The sequence below is a fragment of the Quercus suber genome, unplaced genomic scaffold (genome assembly GCF_002906115.3).
Source record: "Quercus suber isolate HL8 unplaced genomic scaffold, Cork oak 2.0 scaffold_774, whole genome shotgun sequence".
NCBI lineage: Eukaryota > Viridiplantae > Streptophyta > Magnoliopsida > Fagales > Fagaceae > Quercus > Quercus suber.
In genome coordinates this window covers 60,021-82,207 of record NW_027070210.1, presented here as the reverse complement: position 1 = coordinate 82,207, position 22,187 = coordinate 60,021, and the positions used below count along the sequence as shown (strand labels likewise).

The following is a 22,187-nucleotide window of genomic DNA, read 5'->3' as shown; positions in this document are numbered from 1 at the left end:
TTTATTTTAAATAATTCAAAATAATATTCACAGCTTTTACATTACTCTCATGGTTTTGGCTTGGTAAATTATACGGCTTGATTTTCATTAGCAGTAGTTGGAATTCATGGCTGGCACAAAATATAAATTTTATGCCTTTCTATCCTTAATAAGTATCACTTTACTTCAAACATAACAATTCTATATTTAAGTTTTAATCTTGTACATAACTTATTTGGATATAATAATTTAGTATTCATTGGAAATGAAAGCATTGTAAAATCATTCTCCAACCAATTGTTGTGACGTAGAACGTAAATTTTAAATACAAAACAAGTTGAGCAAACGATTGTGTGATCATTTGTACGAAGTCTGAACTGTATTTAAAATTAGCAAGGGCCAAAACTGCAGCAATTTGAACCAAATATTTATTAGACCCTCAAATTCAATATCCAACCAAGCCCGAATAATTGTTAGAGGACAATATTATAAGACGGATTATTCTCTAGAATATTGAGATCAGGGGAAGCCACCCTGTTACAGTTTATCCCTTGACAGACAATTTTGAAACCACCACATCATTCATCCAACATTATGTTTTTGCTATGTACTTTACACTCAATTTGTTTCCACATTACCATTTTCTTTTTTGGAAAATAAATTATTTTTTCATAAAACATTTTTTTAAACTATTTTATTTTCTTACATTTGTTGACAACCTTAAAATGAAATAAAAAATTATCTTTTAACTTTTCTTCTTTGGCTTGGCATGAGATAAAGTTGTTTTTCAAAAATTTTTAATAAAAAAGTTGAATCAGAACAAGCAAATATGAAAAAAAAAAAAAAAAAAAAAAGAAAGAAAAGGAAGAACAATCTGATCTGACCAATCTGTGGTGGTATAGGAGGAGGACGAATGGTGGTGGGGCGGCAAACGAGGCCTTTGATCTCCACGATCTCCGCCGGCGCTGATTCAGATTCTCCTCTCTCTGCGGCGGACGAGGCTTCGATCTCCACCGGCGCTGCTTCAGATTCTCCTTTCTCCCTCTCTCTTCTCTTTTCTCTAATGTGAAATTCTGAATATGTTTTTTTTTTTTTTTGAGAAAGCCTGATGTGAATATGTGAGAAGGATAAGTGATAACTGTGAAGTAAATGTGTGGTTGAGAGTTGAGTAATAAATTGGGTCCGTATGAAAATGTGTGGTTGAGAGTTGAGTAATAAATTGGGTCCGTATGAAAATGTATGGTGATCTTTATCCCTAGTTTTTTTTTTTTTTTTTTTTTTTTATATTCAAAAGTGTGATATTTAATATTAAGAAATGGCAATTAAGAAATACTACCACAATATTTTCACAATAAATTTTAAGTAATACTGTAGATTGTTATTAGCTAATATTGGTAAGTAAAAAAATAATTTCAATAGTGAGTTCAAATTAGAACTAATAACAATTTTTCACATAAGATTTTGATATGATTCTTGTAAAAATATTGTGGATATAACATCACAATTCTTTCTTCATCTACTTTTGTTTGTATTGCTTTTTTATCTCTTCCTTTAATTTCATTCACTTTTGTTTCTAGTGCTTTTTTAGGTTTGTGAATGCGAGCTAGACAACTAGTCACGTGAGCATTGGAAAGTGGAACTTAGAAAGACAATCTAATGCTTTTAATTTTCTTTTTATAAAAAAATGGTTATTATTATTATTGGATAGATATTTCATATTTGGGCTATAGATGGATATTTTAGATATAGTTAAAATATGGATTTATAGTTTTAATTGGATTATTTTAGTTAATTTTTCTATTTTTTACTAATTTAATATTTATATATATATTTAAAATAATTATTAAATTAATTATGATGTCATCACCGTTCGACCCCGGTTTGACCTCGGTTCAACTTCAAAAACCTTAAATCTCTTCCTTTTACGGTTCAATGAACGGTCCAAGTCTAAAAACCATGCTGAAATCAAGTCTTGAAGCCTCCAACAACTTCAAGAACTTCAACCTTCAAATACGAAGAACATTCGAAGCAGAATCATCCAAACTACCTGCCTAAATCTCAAAGTTCACTGGAATCAAGTTCAAAAGCCTCCAAAAACCTCAACAAACCACAAATCAACGAAGCTCTATGGATTCAAGCCTCTAAAGCACCGAAGAACTTCAACCTTCAAATACAAAGAACATTCGAAGAGATATCATCCAAATCATATTCCCAAATCTCAAAGTTCACTAGAATCATGCTCAAAGGCCTCCAGAAACATCAACAAATCACAAATCAGTGAAACTCTACGGATTCAAACCTCTAAAGCCCCGAAGAACTTCAACCATAAACCCTCAAAAGGGAAGAACACAAAGAACACGAAGAACACACAAAGAACGTGAAGAACAAAGAATTTCTAACAAGCTCATAGCCAGATTTATTGTAATTCTATTTCAAAGATCTTCGATCCATTCTTCAGTAAAATTGAAGTATATTTGGTGTTCAAATCAAAATCACATTATCACAAATCCAATTAACAAATCTTTCAAGGAGATCGAATCAGAAGATCACTCTTTTGTAATTACAGAGAAATGTACCATATATGCATTCATCAATACAAATTTGCACTTGTGAAACTATTTTACTTGTTTGATTTATTTCAAATTGAGAAATTTAGTCGTTCACAACATCAATTCTGACCTCTAGATGCTGAACTTTTTTTCCAGCGCATACAAGTCCAACAAAGAAATGATGACCATCAAGACAATATGAATTACCATAAATAAGCTATATAGAGAAATGATAACCTTCAATTCAAAATGCAACAAAATTTACTGTGTTTTTTTATCGTGAACTTTAAAGAAAACTCATGTATGGATCCATTAAATTCCTCTGGACCTTAAACATTCTTAAGCTAAATACGGATGATGATTCCAGCCTCTAGCGGCAATCCTGACCTTTCCAGAGTCAGCGTCATAATCCAGTATCACAATTGAGTATTGATAATGATTAATCTGATTTTCATATTGTTATATAGGTTGTACTACAACTACAAGAGCTGAATTATGGGTCGTCAGGCACTAAAAAGCTAAGATGGCAGGTCCAACTACATAGATTTTGTGGAGCCATGTACTTCCCTTTTTTTTTTTTTTTTTTTTTTTTGTTATAGTGTATTTCTGTACTCCATAAGGATTATGCTTCAATATTTAGAAATTGGCCCCTGAAAATTACGGANTTTTTTTTTTTTTTTTTTTTTTTTTATATTCAAAAGTGTGATATTTAATATTAAGAAATGGCAATTAAGAAATATTACCACAATATTTTCACAATAAATTTTAAGTAATATTGTAGATTGTTATTAGCTAATATTGGTAAGTAAAAAAATAATTTCAATAGTGAGTTCAAATTAGAACTAATAACAATTTTTCACATAAGATTTTGATGTGATTCTTGTAAAAATATTGCGACAAATATTGTGGATATAACATCACAATTCTTTCTTCATCTGCTTTTGTTTGTATTGCTTTTTTATCTCTTCCTTTAATTTCATTCACTTTTGTTTCTAGTGCATTTTTAGGTTTGTGAATGCGAGCTAGACAACTAGTCACGTGAGCATTGGAAAGTAGAACTTAGAAAGACAATCTAATGCTTTTAATTTTCTTTTTATAAAAAAAATGGTTATTATTATTATTGGATAGATATTTAATATTTGGGCTATAGATGGATATTTTAGATATAGTTAAAATATGGATTTATAGTTTTAATTGGACTATTTTAGTTAATTTTTCTATTTTTTACTAATTTAATATTTTTATATATATTTAAAATAATTATTAAATTAATTATGATGTCATCACGGTTCGACTCCGGTTTGACCTCGGTTCGACCTCAAAAACCTTGAACCTCTTCCTTTTACGGTTCAATGAACGGTCCGAATCTGAAAACCATGCTAGAATCAAGCCCTGAAGCCTTCAACAACTTCAAGAACTTAAACCTTCAAATACGAAAAACATTAGAAGCAGAATCATCCAAACTACCTGCTTAGATCTCAAAGTTCACTAGAATTAAGTTCAAAAGCCTCTAAAAACCTCAACAAACCACAAATCAGCGAAACTCTACGGATTCAAGCCTCTAAAGCACCAAAGAACTTCCACCACAAAACCTTCAAATACAAAGAACACTCAAAGAGATATCATCCAAATCATATTTCTAAATCTCAAAGTTCACTAGAATCAAGCTCAAAGGCCTCCAGAAACATCAACAAATCACAAATCAGTGAAACTCTACGGATTCAAGCCTCTAAAGCCCCGAAGAACTTCCACCATAAACCCTCAAAATGGAAGAACACACGAAAAACACAAAGAACACGAAGAACACACAAAGAACGTGAAGAACAAAGAATTTCTAACAAGTTCATAGCCAGAGATTCATTGTAATTCTGTTTCAAAGATCTTCAATCCATTCTTCAGCAAAATTGAAGTATATTTGGTGTTCGAATCAAAATCACATTACTACAAATCCAATTAACAAATCTTTCAAGGAGATCGAATCGGAGGATCACTCTTTTGTAATTACAGAGAAATGTACCATATATACATTCATCAATACAAATTCGCACTTGTGAAACTATTTTACTTGTTTGATTTATTTCAAACTGAGAAATTTAGTCGTTCACAACATCAATTCTGACCTCTAGATGCTGAACTTTTTTCCCAGCACATACAAGTCCAACAAAGAAATGATGACCATCAAGACAATATGAATTACCATAAATAAGCTATACAGAGAAATGATAACCTTCAATTCAAAATGCAACAAAATTTACTGTGTTTTTTTATCGTGAAATTTAAAGAAAACTCATGTATGGATCCATTAAATTCCTCTGGACCTTAAACATTCTTAAGCTAAATACGGATGATGATTCCAGCCTCCAGCGGCAATCCTGACCTTTCCAGAGTCAGCGCCATAATCCAGTATCACAATTGAGTATTGATAATGATTAATCGGATTTTCATATTGTTAAATAGGTTGTACTACAACTACAAGAGCTGAATTATGGATCGTCAGGCACTAAAAAGCTAAGATGGCAGGTCCAAGTACATAGATTTTGTGGAGCCATGTACTCCCCTTTTTTTCTTTTTTCTTTTTTTTGGTTATAGTGTATTTCTGTACACTATAAGGATTATGCTTCAATATTTAGAAATTGGCCCCTGAAAATTACGGATCCCCAAGAAAAAGAATTGGTCAGTTGGCCTAGCACCCTAAATAAGTGGTTCAAATAGAAATAGAAAAATTTTAAGATTACAACAAAATCTCACAATATTTTTAAACCACCCTTACTTACTCATAGTCTGTCTAGTACTTATGGACCTATGGTAGGTTGACATCTAACTTGTGAGATTTTATTGTTTCCATGACACCCTTAAGAAAATCAAAAACAAAAACAAAAATAAAGTTTTCAATAAATTTTTTTTTTACTCATCTTCTTTTAAAAAAAAAAAAAAACACAAACAAACAAACAATTTACTACTTTTTAACAAAGACAATCTCTAGATTAATTTGTTTCATTGGATTTTCCCCCATTTATGATTTATAAGTAATGTGTAACATATAGAATTGCATAAATATTTTTATTTACCGAAGTTTTTAATTGTTTATCAATATTTCATTGAGACTCAAAATATAGTTATCAAAATGTGAATCATATCGTAAATTGATTATTATTATTTTTGTATGGTATATTGTATCATATTGTGTATCTTACGATACACAAACACTTATTGAGACTCAAAATATTAAATTTATTATAGTGCTTAAAGAAATAGCTAAATAATGGAGATTTAATTATATATTTTTGGAAGATAGTGTTTAAAGGACTGAGAGATTAAAAATAAAAAGTTACAATAAAATAATAATGACATGTCCCGAACTGAATAAATTTATCTATGATGTAAATAAATAATACACCCTTAAAAATACTAATCATCATAAAAAAAATTATAAAAATAAAAAATAAAAAATAAAAACACTACGGATACTAATTCAAACTTTCGCCCTATTGGGGTTAACCCTAATGGTTCCTTCAATCTCATCTCTTCTTTTTGCAAGTGTTTGAATTCCAAATTGACTGTAAAATTCATGCATCAAAAATATTCTCATTAAGAATTATAATAAAAATAAATTGATAAATTTTCTTCAAATATTATGTATTCAAATAATTTTGTATGAAATACATTTATAAGTTATAAAATACACTAGTATTAGTCTATTACATAATTAAGATTCTCCCTTCCTCCACTTAAAAAAAAATAATAATAATGAGTTTTTAGAAGTTAGCCCTTTCATTTTTCTTTTGCAAAACTAGTTAAAGATTTTTTTATAAAAATTATTAAATCTAAATATATATTAAAAAAATGTGAAAAATACATTTAATTGTTTAGAAATGCAAAATCCACAGATTCGTCGTGATTTGAATCATTTGATATTAACCCTTGAAAGACTACCAAGAAAAGACCCCTCTTGGCCTCTTGGGGCCTCATCATGACAAAACTTTAATAATAATAATAATAGTAGTAGTAAGATAAAATATTATTTTAATCTCTAAATTGTATTAAAATTTTGTTTTTATTCTTAATCATTAAAAAATTCTTTTTTCATTCTTAAATTATTGAAAACTTCATCTTTCATTTCTAAATTATTGAAAATATTTTATTTGTATACCTAAATTTTACTAAAAGTTTATTTTTTATTCTTAAACTATTAAAAAAATTATTTTTTAATCCTTATTTTTGTCTCTATACTATTTGAAAAATCTCTTAACAAAGTTTAGAGATAAAAAAAAAAAAAAAAAAAAAAAAAAAAAAAAAAAAAAATTAGAGGCAAAAAGCAAACTTTTGTTAAAATTTAAAAATCAAAATAATAATAATGTTATATCCATCCCTTTTTACTTTATATTAGTCTTTCTTGAGAAATAATCTAATCTTCCAATCATGCGCAGATAACTGTCAAGCAAGCCTGTGCTGATTTGATAATCGGATATCGACTTTCAACTAAGCAATCAACCCGAGACGAATTTAATCATAATTTTTCTGACCCAATGAATAGTTTTTTTTTTTTTTTTTTTTTTTTTTGAGAAGGGACCCAATGAATAGTTGAATACACAAAACAAAAGCATTTTTTTTATAAAAAAAAATACAAATACAGAAAAACAATTTGCTCTACGCTGGCAATTCCAATTTATCTTTGGGCCCAATCGGGATTTTGGGTAGGGGCAGCAGGTAAGACGTATCACTCCGAGCATGACAGAATCTTTTAAAAAACGGAAAAGAAAAATATCTCTTCAAAGATCCGTTAGGTTCGTCTTCATCTTGCCAAGGTGCTGTAGACTGTAGCATGGATCCAGCATCCAATTGATTGCGAAAAGTTTAAAGAAAATATTTTTAAAAACTTTTTATCTTTAAAGAAAATAATAGTAACTACTTTTATGACAATTTTTATAAAAGTGATATTAAAATTTTTTTAAGACACTCATTAATTAAACCTTTAAAACAATAAACCCTTAAAAAATAAGGAGGTCCATGTCAATATACAATCGAGGCAATGATCATTCCCATCGCTTGAGAGGTTTTTTCTTTTTTGAAAAAAGGTTCCTGTACTGGACCATTATGGTCACCCGGTTTTAAGACTGATGCGAGAATATGATGAGCTTCATGAGTCGAACTAAAAAGTCATTCCCTGCACTTTCTCTATCTTTGGTTATTTTCTCAAGTTAGAATAGAAGCAAGGCATATATTATATTCCCTTGAGAATGTAATATTGGCAATTATCCAGAAGGAGCTTATTGAGACCTTAATGAATTCATCAAGTGAAAACTGATATATCATTCAAATACCCACACTTAAAAAATCAATACAACCCCCCCACCACAAGAACATAATCAAACAAATATCATGGAACACCATGAATGAGATAACTTGAGCTTGAAAGAATTTATGCGAAAACCACTTTTTTAGTCATAACAATGTGTAAATTCATTACCTTGTATGAGCAAGGGTGATTCCACAAGTTCAAAACCTAGGTTCCTAAGCTTGCGTCTCAAGTCTGTGATGGAATTGCTTGCTCCAATTCATCAGGGCTATTCAGAATGAGATTTCCAACTTTGAGATAAGCACGATTGTCTAGAAATAACGAATAATTCCAGATGCTTTCATTTCTATTGCTGAATGCAAATGAATCAACAACTAAATCAGTCATTGTTAGAAAGAAGAGCAACAGAAAAAGGAATCACAACTGAATTTCCAACAAATGTGACTCAACAAAGACAGGATTCAGGTAGAGACTTAATAAATGGTATTTGATATCAAACTTGGAAAAATAGAATGAGGAGACCAGGGCAAATATTCCAGATTAATTACGTTATTATCTTAGGACTGGCTGGAAAAAGGTAAGTGCTGTGAATTATTAACAAAGGAAACTGGGAAGAACGCATCACCTAAGAAAAATGAATAAGCATAGAGTTAAATATTTCAACCATCAGATCTTAAATTACCAAATTCAGGTATGTATATATATATAGAGCGTTTCTCCACATGGAGATTTAATTGGTGAAATTACGTATTTCACCAGTCAAATGTAATCTACAATCTGGCATCACTATACATACAATTTATATGGCACAACGGTTAGTTCACCATTGCAGGTAACTCAGGCAAAAAGAGGCCAACATACACAGCATCATATCCAACCATGGATAGTTTGACTAGGGACAGGTAAGAAACTAGGTAGAAAGGCAATACCTTGCAGATAAAAGACCACCCCCAAACCACCCCCCCCCCCTCCCCCCCCCACAAAAAAAAAAAGCCGAAACTTCGTTCAAGGAAGTCAGCCAGGAAGGAAACCAATGAAGATAATGTTCAATGGTGACAAGTGAACTTAGAACCAAGTCTTCAAGTTTTAAATGTTACCATCATATACTAGCAGCAGCTAGCTAGCATCTTGCTTGGTAAAATTGTAATAGCGAGAAAATCAAGCATGTAGACAATAGTTAATGGCTTCAAGGGTAAAATATGGACCAAAAAACCATATTAATCAAGAACAATGTAAACATCATTAGGTTGAGAAAACTAATGAGCATTTATTTACTCTACACTCAATATATATATATATACATACATATATATATAATTGCTTACTCAGAAACTTGAGATCCTAATCAGGAAACAGTACTTACCAGATTCAAGCCTAGAAGTTTTATAAAAAATACTACCCCTGGAAGATGCCATCCCCAGCATGATAAATGTACAAAAACTAGAACAGAAATCTATAGAAAATTTAATAATAATTTTCCAACCTTCCTAAACATCAGAATTCTTTAAACCCAACAAATGCCTGAAATGTTAATCCTTTGACCAATTTTAAACTCTTATTACTGCTCAGAATACTTCCAACCAATGTTAACAGTGGATGTGAATCATGTGATGACCAACATGAAATATGAAAGAATAGAAAAGAGGAATGCAGTCAGTCAACATATAAATATTCAACCTCTTGATGAAGCCCAATTGAAAGGGAGATGGCTCTTCGAGAACCAAGGAAGCAAGCAGTGCCTGCAATAATAAATCTTGTATGGGAATAATGGTTCTGCAAAAAAACTACACCCTTGATACTCTCTGCCCCCCAACGATGTAGGGAAGCCTGTCAAACATCGTAAATAAACCAACATAATCAGAATTCCTTCAAACAAAAGCACAAATCTCCCAAAATCAAAATTCCATCATTCAGAACGCTTTACAATTTTTAAGAAAAAAGCACTAAAATTCACGCTATTCATTCCACTATATGTTCATGTTTACAACTTAAAACTACCAACTAAAGCCTGCACCTGCATCATAACCCCAAATCCAAATGTGCAAAATACAGAATAAATACTTTTATAAAAATAAAGAAAAGAAAAAGGCAAAGAAATCAGGCATTTCTTTTCTTTTTCTTTGTTCATTTTCTTCTATTGACATCTTCATTTCCCTTTTTTTTTTATACAAAATTCAAGGCATTATACCTCAAATCGAGGTGTCAACTTTGCAGGCGCAATTTCTTTCTCTAACCTTACCAAGCTTTCACAAAATCACAATTTGTGAGCATATCTACCTCTGCAATAAGATGTAAATACAAAAACCTTTAACACCCAAACACCCAAAAAAAAAAAAAAAAACCAAGAAAATCAAAGTAAAACGAAGAAAAAAAAAGCATGAGATAGAACCTTCGCCGGAGCTTCGGCCACCCGGTAAGAATCGGCCGTGGTCCCCACCAGCCACAACCCCGGAAAAACACTCTGAAAATCAAAACCATTAAAAAAAAAAAAAAAAAAAACTCAGTCTCCAAACCAAGAAATCAAAACACAGAGAGAGAGTTTTAGTGTTAAATACGTCGAGCTGTTTCTGGACATTCTTGGGCCGTTTTCTGGGGCGGCGAGCTGGGCGGGAGCCAGTCATGATGAAAACGTCTTCCTCAATTTCTTCCTTAGAGAGTGCAATCCAGAACTTGTTCTTCTCCTTCTTCTTCTTCGTCTCCGTACTCTGCGACTGATCTCCTCTCAGCCTCATCGACTTCGGATTCTCGTTCTGCGCCTGTGGAGCTGGAATCGCAAGCACCGTAGTCACCGTCGTCGTCGTCGTATTCTCGATCTCCACCATCGCGCTCCTCTGCACCGCCTTCCTCGGCCTCAACTTCCACGGCTTCTGCGTCCCTTCCTCCGCCTCCGCCGCTGCTTCCACATCCGCCACGTCATCAGCCCCCGAATGCTCTGCCGCCTGCTTGCTGCTGCTGTTGTTGTTGTTGTTGAAAGAGCAAGGAGAGAATCCGAATCGGTTGCGAGCGGACCGGGATCCGACCCTACACGGCGGGTCCGAGTCGTGGTGGTAGTCGGAGTCGGGTTCGGACGAAGCAGGAGAAACCGTGCGTCGGCAACGGGTTGTGCTGTTGGTGTGGCTCTTTCCTCCCCATTTTAAGAACGGGAGCGCGAAGTTGTGAAGTGGCTGAGACTTCACCGGTGCGGTCGCCATTGCACAAACTCAAACTCAAACTCAAAACCAAAACAAAACCTTCCTTAGCTTCCTATACTCACTTCTCTTTCCCTCTCTTACCTAGCTACTAGTCTGAAACTCCTACGCTACCTTGAAAAGAAAAACCCTAAACATCAGAGAGAGAGAGAGAGAGAGAGGTGGTGTGGAGAAGAAGAGTATAGAGACCAGAGAGAGAGGCAAAGAAGTTTTGTGTGTGTGTGTGTGTGAATTACTGAATTTCTCTCTCTTTCTTCAGGCCACTACTGCTTATATAGTACAGGAAAACAAAAAAGAAAAAACCAAAAATGGGGCAAGGAGTTGGTTTATACTATACGTCTACGGTTTCGCTCATTTTTACCGATTTTGCCCTTGCTTTCTTGTTTATTTCCATCGCTGTCCTCTGCCGGGGGGACCTGCAACCGTCATGTGAAACACACAAAACCCTGCTTCCGTGTATTGTACGTTTGAAGCTGCCCCGGCCCTTTTTTATTTGTAGGTTGCGTTTGGATAGGTTTTTTTTTTTACTTTATCTTTTATTATTTAGTTTATTTTTACTACTATTTATATATCTTATTATATTTTTTAGTATTATTTATGAGTCTCACTGTACTATTTCAACTAATTTTTACCTTTATTTACAGTACTTTCAGGACAAAGTTTTCAGTTTCAGCAATATAAGCAGATTCTAAACAGACCCTTAATCGTCTCTTCATCCATAACTGGTATGGAATTTTGGCTTTTCCTTTTTAAATCAAATTCTTTGTTATGAAAATTTGTAATTTACAACCGAGATATTATGATATGTATTAATCTATCATTTCTATCAACATTTGTTATAACATGCTTCTCAAAAAAAAAATTTGTTTTTATCTTATTATTTAGTCCTTTTGAGAATTGCTTATTTTTTTTATAATTTATTGCATAGTTTGAGAAAAAAATTAAAAACAAACTTATTTTTAAAAAGTTGAACCTTATATTATTTAAAATAAGGATCCTGTTAATGGGTGGCCTTAGGGTTTTATTACAGGGAAATTTTTTTTACCATTTTCATGGAGAATATAAAAACCTGTGAAAAAATCAATTTTTTTTCCTATAAAAAGTTTTTAAAAATATTTATCTTAAGGGAAATGTTAATGCCATAACATTTCCCTTAAAAATAAAGTTTAGACAAAAAGTAGTATAGGGCCTGCAAACGGCAAATAATTTAAGCAAAAACTAACTTTTAACTAGTTGTCAAATGATATTTGATTTTAAGCTAGTTTTTTGCTTATTTGATGTATTGTTTGTAGGTTCGCACTGTTTTTTGTCTTATCTTTATTTTAAATAATTTAGGTTTCCATCTTGTCTAGGGAAAAAAAAAATCAACCATTTGAAAATAAGCTAGCTATTAGCTTTTTGTCTAAAATTATGGAAATAAGTTACTAAAAATAAGCAATTTCCAAAGGATACTTAATTTATCTAAAACGACATCATTATAAGCTTCATTTGTTTAATAGAAAATTTAATGTAAAAATATTTTTTTGCATTTTCCCGTGTTTCATGTTATGTCCATAATATTTTCACTACAAATCTTAACTAGTAAGTTGTTATTAGTTGTTATAGGTTGTTATAGGTGAGCAAAAAAAGTAATTTAAGTTGTGAAAATTAGAACCAATAACAACTTGCCACGTATGATTTGTTGTAAAAAAAAGATGTGAAAATGTTGTAGGCATAACACTTCTCATAAAAAAAGGAGTCAAAGGAAAATTGTCTCTTAATTTTCTTTATTTAGTTTGACATGAGATAGAGTTGTTTTCTACTAAAATTTAATGAAAAACAACTCTATCTCACGTGAAACTAAATAAGGAAAATAATTATATTTCACACCAAGCTAAATAAGGGAAGTTGAGATATAGTTTTCCAACTCATTTTAAGGTCATCACCAAATATAGGAAAATGAGATAGTTTTTTATAAAAACACTTTTGAAAATTGATTCATTTTCTAGGAATGTTAATATCGAAACAAACGAGAGTAGAAAATAAGAAAGGAAAAAAAATAATATCATTTTTAGGTGGATTTAAGGTAAAAATGTGACCAAGAGTATAATGAAATGGGCAAATTATTATTGTTATTTGAACATTCGCATCAACTCGTGTAAAATTTTATATCTATTTTAACATAAGAGCCTACTTTTTTCTATTTTACACAATCACTTCTTAAAAACACTCACATCAGATTATCTATTTTATACTATCGCACACCCATGGTGCGATAGTCACTCTACAAGTATAAGTGATTGTGGAGTGTGGGGGCAAGGGCTGGGGTTCAAGTCTCCAGGAGGAAGTTTCACACACATATACACTTAAATTAGGTTAAAGTAGAATTATATTTTGTATCGAAAAAAAAAAAAAATCTATTTTACACCCTATTTTATTTAAATAATCATTTTTGTTCTTTTTTTAATTTTTAATTTTATTTTATCTCTCTCTATTTTTTTTTTAATTTAATCTCTTTCTCTCTCTCTCATCCCAAACCCACAGCCTCTCACCTCTCAGTCTCAGTTAGCCATCATCAATGCTCTGCTTCTTCTTTACACGTTTTTCTATTAACTAATGCAAGTGCTAATAGTGTAAATTGCAGGTTTTCAAAGTCAATAAAGAGATTTAAAAACAACGAGGGTGTAAAGTATCTTTTAGTTATAAATAAATTTAAATTATAAAAAAATTATTAAAATTTTTTTTTTTTCGGACTATGTTAAAATAAGAGGCTTCAATAAGATATTGATCGGTGTGGATGCACGTGTCGTGGTAGTTGTTCAATTCGGCCAAAGAGGAGTTGTACCTAAAGGCCGCAAGGACTTTGGGCTTTCTCTCGTGTTGCTTGAACATAAATCCAACTGCCCTTTGATTTATCTAGGGATTTATAGCATGGAAATCAAATTGATGGGAGACACGTCGAGTTTCCTCAAAGTTTGAATTTCATAATGTTTGCAGAGTTGGCTATGTTACAATCATGATATAGGAAATCATGTGGAAGAACCCAATGAGAGAGGTGAGATGTACAAGCAAGACAAGTAAAGGATTCAAAGTTGTAAGTTGTAACCATATTCACATAAAATAATTTTTTTTATAAATAAATTTAATCATATTTTAAATTCCTAACGCAATACATATAAACAATATAAACAATTAAAAAAAGTTCCAATCAAAAAAATAAAACAATTAAAAAAGTATCAACATTATTCAATATCTTAATCTAATAAACCATTAAAATAAAAGTTTACTCTCACCACACAGTTGGGCTAGTTAGTACTAAGGGTGTCCAACCCACTCACCCAACCCAACCATACATGACCCACCGTCACTTGATTCGATTGCTTCGGCAGTCGGACATGGGTCCCAACCAACCTCCAAAAACCCAACCCCAACGAGTTGATTGCAGATCTCCTCTTTCAAAACCCATGAAACTAGACCCGCCCAAAATACATCAATTCTAAAGATTTCTCAAGCTTTTTGGTGATTTTTTCAGCTTGATTTAACGAATCTCGGCAAGCAATACAGCTAGACCAGTAGAGATACGCTAGATTCAGAGAGTTCTCCGCACGATTTGGTGAAAATCTCACTAAATCTGACAAGATCTCCACCAAATCTGGTTAGATCTCACTGGATCTGGTGAGATCTCACCATTTTTCGGTGAGTTTTGACTTCACTCAAAACTGATCACCACCTGAGGGAAACTTGACCCATGAAATTCGACACTCTTACGGGTCAGTTACGGGTTTAGGAACTCCCTACTTGATCGGATCAGGTTGGTTGCGGGTTAGGCACAAACTCAACCTTAACCGACCCGTGGACAACCACAGTTGGTACCTCCTGGAAATGGGTTTGAACTACTGGAGTTGTATCATATATATCACACAAGTATTTTTAACTAATAAAAAAAAAAAAAAAAGTCCATTATATTTTTTATGTGCTTAGGAAGTTGGCTTTCTTGTATATTATCTTGTTAGCTTCCTTGTGCCTCTAAATGAAGCTACATTTGCTTCTATTTACAGGTAGGTATTTACATGAAATCATAACTTTTAGTTGTTAAAGATCTGATGACACTCATTAGCAGATTTGAGGTGGCCATGTGTCACAAAGATACACTTATCAGTTATTGTCCATTTTCTCACTCATTCAATACCAAGCGCACTAAATAGCGCAAAAAATCCTATAAACCAATGTGGGTGCATTCAAGGGTTAACTAGGAAAGTTTACATAATTACTGTAGCTATGTAAATGTGTTAGGGTCATATTTTCTATGTAATTGGCTAATCATTTGACAAAATGCACTTTACTTGCAATTAGGTAGATCTAAGTTGGGTTTAATATATCAAAGAGTATATTGTTCAAACATATCAAGTGGTAGTGTTAAAGACATGAAGATTGATCAAAGAAACAAGTGAATAAAAAAATTTCATTAAGTCTTGACACTAGCTCGATTGATACTACTATTAAGGATTAATGCAGAAACTCGATCAATCGAGATCTACGATTTCAGAATTTCCAGATCTAAAATTTGGCCCATGATGATTGTTTTGATTGGGGTTTCTTTTCTCATAACCCTAGTCATATATAACGTTTATTTTATAAGTCATCAAGTATGGAAACAGAGACCTATAACTCATATACTTATGTGAAACTATTGCGTTTGTACACCTTAGGGTTTTGTAACCAAGTGTTTCCTGGTCTTCATCGTTTATGAAGTGAAGAACTTTGCAGCCAACTACAATCATTCAAGTTACTGAAGTTAGTCACGTACTAGAATCTGTGTAAAAAAGTTAATCACAGATTGAAGATTTGTGCAATAAAGGAAAGAAGGTTGCTACAAGATCAATTCCAATTGGGTATTAAAGCAAATGTTCAACTGTAAGTTGGTATTTTGGGATAGGTCAGGGTAGTGGTAAGATTCCTCATACTTGTAACCGTTTAATTATTGATTAGTGGATTATTGGAAGTGGTGATCTAAAATTTACTCAGTGGGGTTTTTGCCTTACGAGAGGTTTTTTTTCCATTTGTCAACAAATCACCGTGTCAATTTAATTTCTGCTGCATTTAGTTCATTTGATAATTTGTTAGTGCCTCCACGATTTGCATATAATTTGACATAATTAATTAGCTTGGGTAATTGAATTTATTAACCGGGGTTAATCTATCTTAATACAACAAAAAATGAATGTTTTAGAAATTATTTAGATTGAAGCTAGTGGTTTTTGGTTGAGAAAGAGAGAGATGATTTGAGATAATAATTTAAAAAAAAAAATCGATAAGGAAATAGTATTTTGATGAAATGTAATGTAAAATAATTTAAATAAATAATATGACGTGGAGTATTTTGAAAGTGAGTATTGTAGGGTCTCGATTTTCGAACTAAGCCCAAATATGAATGGAATCTTGGTCTAATGGACCCAGTACAATGAATTTGTAGAGAGCGGGTTTAAAAACTAGACTTTAGTGAGAGATACAATCACTACACATGATGGTGAGTCTATTTGAATAACTAGAACATGGGTTGAAATGTGAAATCTTATCCTCAGCCCTCGTCTGAAGGGCTTGCAGTTCATGTTACTTCGTTGGTATTAGGTTACAAGAGTTTCACAGACCATACGAATGACTACTGAGTTTTTCTCTTTTTTCTTCTCCCTCCCTTCTTGGAGAGTCTCTTCCGTTATATACCTCCTTTTAGTTGATCTTGGCCCTCCATTTGTTGACAATACATGTCACTACTCGAGTGCTTGTTCCATTAGCCGTCTTCCCAAACCTTCTGTGAGTTGCAGCAACCAAGGTAGCATTGTTTAGGGATCATTTCCTCATTAATGCAGCTAGAATGTTAGTGTTAGGAACCGGTGGTTCCTAATGAGGATTGATGGGAATTATAGGGAATGGATGGGGATTGTAGGGAAATTGACTTAATTCGAGGTAGTCACCCTCCATAGAGAAATAGAGAGATTAAGAGAGAGAGAGAGAGAGATATGCACTAATGTACTAACAAATTGGTTTATTCTTCATTCCTTTCCCATATTGGATTACAATCATGTATTTATAGGAGACTAGCTCTAATCTCATTGGCCCACATGGCCTCATCCTATTGGTTCTATTATTCTCCATGTGCATTAATAATTCCAACATGTGCTAAATGTGATTAACATGCCTCATCCTATTGGTTCTACTATTCCCCATGTGCATTAATAATTCCAACATGTGCTAAATGTGATTAACATGTTTAGAATTGTAACTAACTAACTAAATCTCAATACACTAATTATTATCCATATGCTTATAGCATTCCTAACATTTCCCTCTCCTTGAAAACACCTTGCCCACAAGGTGTTGTTGTGAAATAGCATCTTCATCAAAGGAGATCTTCCAATGGACCAATACCGTAGTGACATTTTGATCACCATATTCATGCATTTCTCTTTGACAAGCGATCCTGTGCATATGAAGGTTTCTTCTTCGTAGATCTTCAAAATTTGCTCGAATTCTTGAGCCTTCAATGGTTTTTCAATCTTCAAGGTCTCATTAGTTCTCTCAACCTTGAAATGTTCTTGTATCCTCAAGACCTCATTCGATTCTAGAACTATTAAAATTGTTGGCGCTTGTATCTTGGATTCTTGGATCACCGACACTTGGATTGCCACTTCTTGAATCATAGACTCTTGAACGGAAGCCTCCATTGGTGCATCAAGAATGGGTTCTTGAAACTTGATTTGTTCTTCGACTTTCATTGAATCAAGAGATTGTAACTCTTCTTTGGACATGTTTTCAAGATTCTCTTGCACTCTTGAAAGTTCTTCATTCATGGCCATGTTAGATTTAGCCAAGGCCTTCATCTTCTTTGAAATATCCTTGGATTCTTCTATGGCTTTGTTCAACAATTCTTGTATTTTTTTCAAAAGTTTTCTTTCATCACAATTGCTCATCTCAAGATCAACCTGGCTCTGATACCACTTGTTAGGAACCCGGTGGTTCTAATGAGGATTGATGGGAATTATAGGGGAATGGATGGGGATTGTAGGGAAATTGACTTAATTCGAGGTAGTCACCCTCCATAGAGAAATAGAGAGATTAGAGAGAGAGAGAGAGAGATATGCACTAATGTACTAACAAATTGGTTTATTCTTCATTCCTTTCCCATATTGGATTACAATCATGTATTTATAGGAGACTAGCTCTAATCTCATTGGCCCACATGGCCTCATCCTATTGGTTCTATTATTCTCCATGTGCATTAATAATTCCAACATGTGCTAAATGTGATTAACATGCCTCATCCTATTGGTTCTACTATTCCCATGTGCATTAATAATTCCAACATGTGCTGAATGTGATTAACATGTTTAGAATTGTAACTAACTAACTAAATCTTAATACACTAATTATTATCCATATGCTTATAGCATTCCTAACAGTTAGTTGTGGGCATTTAATGCGGAAGTGACAGTTTCTCCTAGAATAGGTCCTCCACCATGCTCCCATGGTTGGTCTATCGTACTTGTCCTTCTTTTTGGAATGCTTTGGGAGGCTGCCTTTGATGGTGTGTTGCTCTTCCCTTCGATGATCTTGGCTAACCGAGGACAGGATTATCCTCGGCTATGCTCCTCGGCACTTTGGGCTTTCTTTGTTCGTCCTCGAACATTCCTCCTTCCTCGGCGTGGGCCTTGGGCTCATTATGAAATGGGCTAGGGTCGTCAAATTCTCTGGCCCCACAAGTATATAAAATAAAATAAAAAAGTAGGTTATTATGGTAAAATAGACTCTTTTTTTTTTTTTTTTTTTTTTTTTGCATAAGCTGATGCAAATGCTCTAATGTAGTAAAAGCATTCACAGCAGTGAATCTAAAATTTTAGCGATTTAGTTACACAAAAAGTCACTTTATCTATTTTACCTACACACATGCTACAACATTAGATCTATTTTAGCTTTTAACCTAATAAAATAATATAAACACTATAATAAAATATATTTCCACAACAATAAAATAATATATACTCTATAATAAACATCAATCACAACCACAAACATAGCCACCACCACCACCACAGCCCATAACAAAGAAAAAAAAACCAACCAAGCCCACACCCACCCGACCCACTAGGCAACACTCACACCACAACAATCAAATTCACGCAATGCAAAAAAAAAAAAAAAACAAAAAACAAAAACAAAAACAAAACAAAAACAAAAACAAACAAACAACACAAACCCAAAGCTTGGATCGACGGAAAACCAAAGCAATGGGCGGAGGAAAGCAGCAGTGGCTTTAATGATGAAACCCAGAGCTTGGATCGACGAATGAAACCCACGAAATCTAGAGAAACCCAGGCTTGTCGGCGTTGGGTGAGCGTTGAGATGGAGGACTAGCTAGAGGCGTGGGTCGGAGGCGTGGATTGGCAGCTTGGGGCTTGGGTCGGCTTGGTTTGATCGACGAATGGGTCTAATTGGCGGAAGAGAAGTGGGTCTAATCAGCGAGCTGGGTTTGTTGGCGGAATGGGTGGGGAGATCGGTGAGATGGGTCGGCTCTGGTGATGGGTTGAAGCTGGGCTGGTGACTGGGCAGTGAGATCGGGCTGGTGGTGGAGGAAGAAGAGAGAAGATGAGGAAAGTGGAGGAAGAAAGAAGGGAAGCCGGACTCATTTGCAATTCAGAGCAAATTAAAGAAGAAAAAATAATATTTTAATCCGGCTGAGGAGTAAAAATTGTTTTTTTTTTTTTTTTTTTTTTTTTTTTGTTTAGCTCTCAGCTACAATGCACATCTATCTATAGATGTGCATTGTAGCAACTTAGCTGAAAATTATAAGTATTGCTCCATTGCTGCATGCTCTTTTTGTGTTTTGTTGGGGCTAAAATAGCAATATAGCTATTTAGCTCCACTGCTGCAAATGCTCTAAGTAACAATGTTTTGTGTCTTTGTCTTCTTTAGTAGATGATTGCATTATAATGAATTATAAAAAAATAAATTTATGTATTTGTTTTTGTTGATAGTTTGTTAATACTAAATAAATGATTTTTGAAATTTCATGATTATTTTTACTTATATTCAAGCCCCCCTAATTTGAAATCATGGGTCCATCCCTGCTGGTATCAGAGCTTTGATTAAGTGTTTCTCATTACATTCATGTCTCTAAATGTTTTCTCAACAAGAAAAAAAAAAATGGGAAGAAACCTTTTTTTTTTGTTCTTCATGATTTTCATTTAATAGATAGGTCTCACATGGAAAACACCTCATTTGTTTGAGTTAGGCCACGAAATTGAAGTATGTTGTACATAGTTATGTTAAACATTATCCTAAAATTTCATGACTATTGGTTGCGTGATTTGAGAGAAAAACCAAACCATAGTTGAATGGGCAGAAACTTTATGCCATGTATTTATATATATATATATATATTATGTTGTTCATTTCAAAAAAAGCCAAATTTTATATGGCTTGAATATACATCTCAAAATCTTTCCAATGACATAGATTGTTTGACTTGGATAAGAAATTAGAGAGATATAAAGGATTGAAATTTAGATTAAAAAATCTATAATTTTTTTCCTTGAAAATTAGGGTTTAGAGATTGAAGACAACCCTAGGGGATGAGACCCATTCGCACCACTAGCGTGTGAAGCAAATGGAGTTTCCTCCGGCAACATACGCTACCAACGATCTCCACTCACCAAGACGAGCCTGTTAGAGGTAGCCATGTCGGCAAAAAATTCCACCAAGTAGGCGCATGTACCAGTACCACACAGCTCAACAAGCAGAGATTAACCAAAGAAAAAAAAAAACAGTTTACTTTAACTTTAGATGACATCTACTCTCACAACTACATGTGGCAGTGTCTGAGGAGTATATCTGTGGTGATGAAATACACCGTCGATGAGTGGTGATTTACTATTTTCATTTAAAATTTATTGTTTGTTTGTTTTTGTGATAATAAATAAACAAGTATTAAATAAAAAGCATTCGGATCATTTAATTTTTTTAAAAATGTTTATTATTTAGTTATTTTCAAGCTAACTGTTTGTATTAATTATAAATAACATGCAAATTATATAATGATGATGAATTTATATGTTAAATGCGTATAAAACGTAAATGATTATTGGTATAAAAAAAGGTTCTAATTATATATAAATATTGTAGGGACTAGGTTTGAGCACTTCTACTGTTGAGTGAGTGGACTCAAGCCCAGTTAGCCTAATACAATGAATTTGTAGAGAGCGGGTTCAAGAACTAGGCCCTAGCAAACGGACAATGCCCAATGTAACGTTCGCCACCATCGGACGGAGGCGGATCGAGATTATCCTCCAAAGTCTGTCCTCGACACCGGTCCGAGGAGCTTGATAGCAATCTCTCCCATGGGAATCATCCCTCCTTCTCTCCTATTTCTCCCCCTTATATAGTCCTTTTTCATAACTTCTTTTTTCCACTTGTTGATCATCCATGCCTCCTCCTTCTGATTGCCCATCCCCACAGCCACTTTAGCAACACACTTGTGAGTTGCAGCAACCAAGGCAGCCCTGTTCAGATGTCACATCTCCATTAATGCGGCTACGGGGTTAGGTGAGCGCACTTAATGTGGAGGTGACAGTTCATCCTAAACTTGCTCTTCCACTGAGCTACCATGGCTGACGTGTTGGGTTCGGTTGGCCGAGGACAGGATCGTCCTCGGCAGGGTTCCTAGCAATTTAGGCTTTCACACTTCATCTTCGGACATTTCTTCCTCTTCGGCATGGGCCTTGGGCCGAATATGGAATGAACTGGGGTTGCTAAATTCTCAGGCCCCACAGATATGTATATATTTGATGGGTTTAATTTTATGATGATATATACTTAAAATTCATGATTATTTCTTAGTCAAGTTAAAAGACATTGTTGTTGCTATTTGGTGCAAATGTAATCTTTACAAAGTAAGTCCCAATATGATAATAGTAATTATATGTTTATATCATTCTTGGCATATGCATATTGTTAAAAATGTTGGAATGAACACAATCTAATTAAGACGCTAAATTCTTTGCCAAAAATATAAAAATCATTATGCTAAATAAGAGAAAAATATCCAAAGTTGACTTGATAACTGGTATGGTTGAATTCATATGGTTCTCCCATCCATAAATTTTCGTGAAATTAAGAGGCTATTTGGTTTGAGATTTTGAACAA

At 33.4% G+C, this 22,187-nt stretch overlaps 1 protein-coding gene and 1 long non-coding RNA gene across 2 annotated transcripts; both read right to left on the bottom strand.

Annotated features, from left to right (window-relative positions):
* Nucleotides 1–7,147: 7,147 nt before the first annotated feature.
* Nucleotides 7,148–10,083, bottom strand: LOC112026611 (uncharacterized). Its single transcript, XR_010626477.1, has 3 exons — nucleotides 10,013–10,083; nucleotides 9,502–9,651; nucleotides 7,148–8,176 (listed from the first exon to the last, which is right to left on the bottom strand). It is a non-coding gene; the product is annotated as an uncharacterized LOC112026611 (long non-coding RNA).
* On the bottom strand, nucleotides 10,078–11,277 carry LOC136061005 (uncharacterized). Its single transcript, XM_065767123.1, has 3 exons — nucleotides 10,380–11,277; nucleotides 10,214–10,285; nucleotides 10,078–10,103 (listed from the first exon to the last, which is right to left on the bottom strand). The coding sequence occupies exons 1-3, from the start codon at nucleotides 11,013–11,015 to the stop codon at nucleotides 10,098–10,100; spliced, it is 714 nt and encodes a 237-aa protein (XP_065623195.1). The 5' UTR covers nucleotides 11,016–11,277; the 3' UTR covers nucleotides 10,078–10,097.
* Between the last annotated feature and the right edge of the window lie 10,910 nt (nucleotides 11,278–22,187).